At 41.0% G+C, this 4247-nt stretch overlaps 1 protein-coding gene across 1 annotated transcript in view; it reads right to left on the bottom strand.

Moving 5' to 3' along the window:
- The window catches only part of LOC104963788 (kinesin-like protein KIF21A), a 35835-nt gene that overhangs the window by 26810 nt on the left and 4778 nt on the right, over positions 1-4247 (bottom strand). Inside the window, exon 4 of the mRNA XM_010792427.1 lies at positions 507-648. Coding sequence (XP_010790729.1) covers positions 507-648 — 142 coding nt within the window. The remainder of the gene's footprint in view (positions 1-506; positions 649-4247) is intronic.

Raw genomic sequence — 4247 nt, forward strand, 5'->3', positions numbered from 1 at the left:
GAGATGCAAACTTGCATTTCCCCATAACGATGTTGTTTAACAACCGGCGTAAACGGACCTTCGTGCTATAAAGCAGTGAGCGTGCGATGTCCTGTTCAGATGACGTCAAATCCAACGGGATGCCATACATAAACTACACAGAATCACACTACACACCTACGCAATGATTACATTCAGGCAGACTGTAGAATACAACCTCTTTGGACAATTGATATACTTATTGAAAACAAGCTACAAAATGTAATACCTTGGAAAATGCCATTTCATACTTTTTAATAGCCTTCATTTTCACTAAATTGATTTATCAACTTTTAATACTTTTTAAGACCCCGCGGACACCCTGTTTTATGTTTTGAAGACGGAGGGGATTTTTGGTTTGCCTACCTTCATAGATGACACAATTCAACTCATCATCCTACTTTAATACTGTAATAAAACGCTATATCTAGAGAGATCAATAATATGATAGATCCAGACATTTTAAAATATAACTGTGGTAGCGTTACCTTGAGGAGGCGGTTCATGTCGGCCTCCATGTTGGAGATGGTCATCCTCTGCATGATGACGTCAGTGATCCTCCGCTCCAGAGACTGCCACTTGTTGCGAGCGATCCTGGTGGATAAGATCCCTGAGCGCCGGTAGGAAGTCCTGCACACACAGCAGCATGGATTTAACACGTTTAAGCAAATCAATCATGTAAATTAACTGATTCAAACGTTTCAGTTGCAGCGTCCTGATGATGAATTATATCTTAAACTTAAAATCCAACATATTAATGGCAAGAAAATCATCTTTAAAGTACGTTTTCCTCGCCTAAGACACAGCCATTCATGTTGTACCCTCTTTAGGAGGACATGAAAATGAGGCCTGTATTAAACAGCATGAGTTCAGTTCCTTTGAGTCCTATTGCCAGGGCCGGCCGGGAGCACTGGCGTTATAGATGTTCGCCTAGGGCGCCAGATCTGGGGAGGCGCTGCGCTGGTAGAAAAACATTTTTGACCGTTGGTGCTCATCCTAATTTTCGGCCTTGATCTAACAACATTCATAATTAAGTAAATGTAACACCCTTTTCACCCCGGTTACACGTTTCATTTGCCCTGTACGATGGGCGCTGTAAGTGATGAAAATGGGGGATGTTGGCTTATCTGGCACCCGCAGCTCACAGCCAAAGTGCGAGTGAGCGAGGGAGAGAGAGGGAGAGAGAGGAGAGAGAGGGAGAGAGGGTGCACCGGTACCGGCGCAGTTGTTATTAGCATCTGGTGCTAGCTGCTCTAACGGATATAAGAAGAAGATGTTTCTACAATAATGTGGAGGGAGAGTCCTCTCCAGTCAGGAGAGGCTGATAACTACAGCTCAGTGAGGTAAAGGACTCTGAGTGTTTAGATAGTTCACTTTAGTCTAAGTTATCTCAGTGGGTCTCAAACGGTTTGATCACAATTTATGTAAACAAATATCCAAAGCACCCCATTATAATTATTGGGATAAACAGGTATGAACTCATTTCAATGTATGCTATAGGACAGTAAACCAAAAATATTGTTTTAAACTGGAGAGATTAAAAAATATACACAAATAAATAAATGTTAATAGGTCAAATAAGATATGAAAGAACAACAAAAATAAAATAAGTTACATTTATTTGTTATTGGCTATGGTAGGTTATTGGTTATGTTCACATACTTATTTGATTAATGAAATGTAAACCGATCTTTTTCATATGGGTGTTTAGAGTTGTACCCCCTAGATCTAGTAGTAAATCTGCTCAAAGTGCACCAGATTGAAGCATTTTACTTTAAAATGTTCAAAACATTCTTCCCGGGGGGCATAACCCCGGACCCCCCTACAGGATGTGACGTCCATCCCCCATTCCATTGTGTGTTCCTTGGATACTCTATTGATCTTTATATTTTCTATTGTACGATTCTCTGGCTGGGGCCCCAGCTCAAATCTCACCTAGGGCTGCAAATTGTCTAGAGCCGGCCCTGTATATAATACATCCAGTTCCTGTAATTAAACACGACTTTATGCATAATAAAGTAAGCAGCTCAGTCTTAAATTAACTTCATATTAACATTAAAGGTAGGGTAGTTAAGAATGGAGAAACCAGCTCGAGTGCGCTAGAATTTGAAAGTAGCCAGCCGAAAAAAATCTGCCCCTTCCTTCAAACTTCCTTACAGAGCCCCTCCTCCAACACACACGAACGCGCACATGACCAATGAGGGCACGAGATAAGTTTGTGCACAGATGGAAGGCTGACAGGCAGGTAGGCCATCCAGTTATTTTAGCCGGGCCTAAAATAATTGGTCGTGCAGCACCACGGCTTCCACAGATGACATTTTTCTATGTATTTATTGTCAAAGCATTTCAGATATTCATTGCTATCGTGATGTTAAGAGCATTACATGGAATATAACAGAAATTGTTTCTGAAGTGACCTTTACCTACCCTACCTTTAACTACGTATGTTTATATAATTTTTTCTTTCCTATTTTATTTATGTATCTCTTATTGGACATTATACTGCAACAACTATTGTTTGAATACATTTATTTTATTATTTATTTATTGCACATTCTTACTGTAACTTCTTATGTTATATACAGATTATGCATTCTATATATTTTAATAATTTATCTTTCATTTTATTTCATTCTAAAATGGAGTGACTTTAATGACACCTAATTTCAAAGACCTTTAAAGACAGTTGTGTTTAGTTATGGGCATATTTAAAGTTTGTTCGCCAAGGTTTTGAGATATTCATCAAAAAACGTAATAGTTGTTTTGTGGAAGACACATGCTAATTGCTTTTCTTTAAATTTAATTTTAAACTTTAAATGTGTTAATCTCCAGTGTTTCTGTGTCGGTTCTTGAAGTGCTCGGCAGCATGACTCCTGTCTCACCTAGAAGCCTCATGACGTTGGCGTGGTCAAACTCCTTCATACAGGCGGCCTCTCGGAGAAAGTCTTCCATCTCTGAGCGGGTACAGATAGCGACTGTGGAGGAGACGTGCAAAGGTGAGAACATGTGGGTTTTCTATAGCTCATGGCACTGCTGCAAGGCTGTGAAGTTGCCAAGGTAAGAAATAAACTTTTTTTCCAAGGGTATTTTGGCTCCTAAATGTATTAAACTCTGCTTTAATACATGTTTCAGTTTGTTTTAACTGCGTTGCTACAGATTGAAACTGGCTCACATACTGTAAGAGGCTGTTTTCCCCAATGTTTTCTCCCTTAAAATTAATCTTCTAATCTTAACTTTACTTTGGCATTACAGCCAATGTGGGGTCAACTGTTTCTTCTGCCAATATCACCAGATATCTGTTTGAAAAATGAAATGTTTGTCCCCCAAAACTTGTAAAATGTTGACCCGAGGGGCTATTCCGCCAATTGCCCTTGTTCTCAAGATGAAGGGATTCATTGTGGTGGTTGCTGAGTGCTTTAACTGTCTACTCACTCTTCATAGTCTTGACAGCGACTTTGAGGCAAGAATCCTCCTGAGTCAGCAGACCTTCCATCACAGAGCCAAATTCCCCTGAAGAAAGAAACACAATCAATGGTCAGTTAAGATGCAACAACATTAAAGGGGCCCTATTATGCTCATTTTGAGGTTTCATAATTGTATTTGGTGCCTCTACTGTGACATCTCTCCATGCTTTAATGTTGAAAAAGGTTGTGTGTGTTGGAGATAACTTTGGGATATTAGCCTTTGGAGACCATTTACATGCACAAAAACCTGTATAACACACTACAGGAAAGAGAAACCCCAAAAAGCATTATAGGGCCCCTTTAAATTTCAGTGAAGACTGGTTGGCTATGAGATTATCATGTTGTAAACTGTTCGACTATACCTGGGGTGAAAACATAGCAAAAAAAAAAAAAAAAAAGATTCTACTTATTGTGATTACGTAGTACAGGTACTATGTAACGAAACGGTTTCTCTGCATTTGACCCGTCCTAGTGTTGTCCTCACGGTCTGTTTTGGTCTCTATAGGTCGTACCCCAACTTTCGTGCCAGGTAACAACACTGGTGGTAGGGACAGAGGCGTCGCGAGAGGGGCCATGATAAATTAGCGGGCGAAGGGAGGTCCTGGACGACGCCCGCACCAACGCGTTGCGAGGATTCCCTGAACCGAACCGTTGACCGCGTTGCGCAGAGGAGTGCGAGGGGGAGCCTTTCTGGTTGGTGGATGGCGCCACGGCTGCGTCCGCAAGGATGTGACGAGGGGCCCGCGGCATGTATTACCGTCCGTG

This window comes from Notothenia coriiceps, unplaced genomic scaffold (genome assembly GCF_000735185.1).
Source record: "Notothenia coriiceps isolate Sejong01 unplaced genomic scaffold, NC01 NC01_scaffold00036401, whole genome shotgun sequence".
In the NCBI taxonomy this organism is placed as follows: domain Eukaryota; kingdom Metazoa; phylum Chordata; class Actinopteri; order Perciformes; family Nototheniidae; genus Notothenia; species Notothenia coriiceps.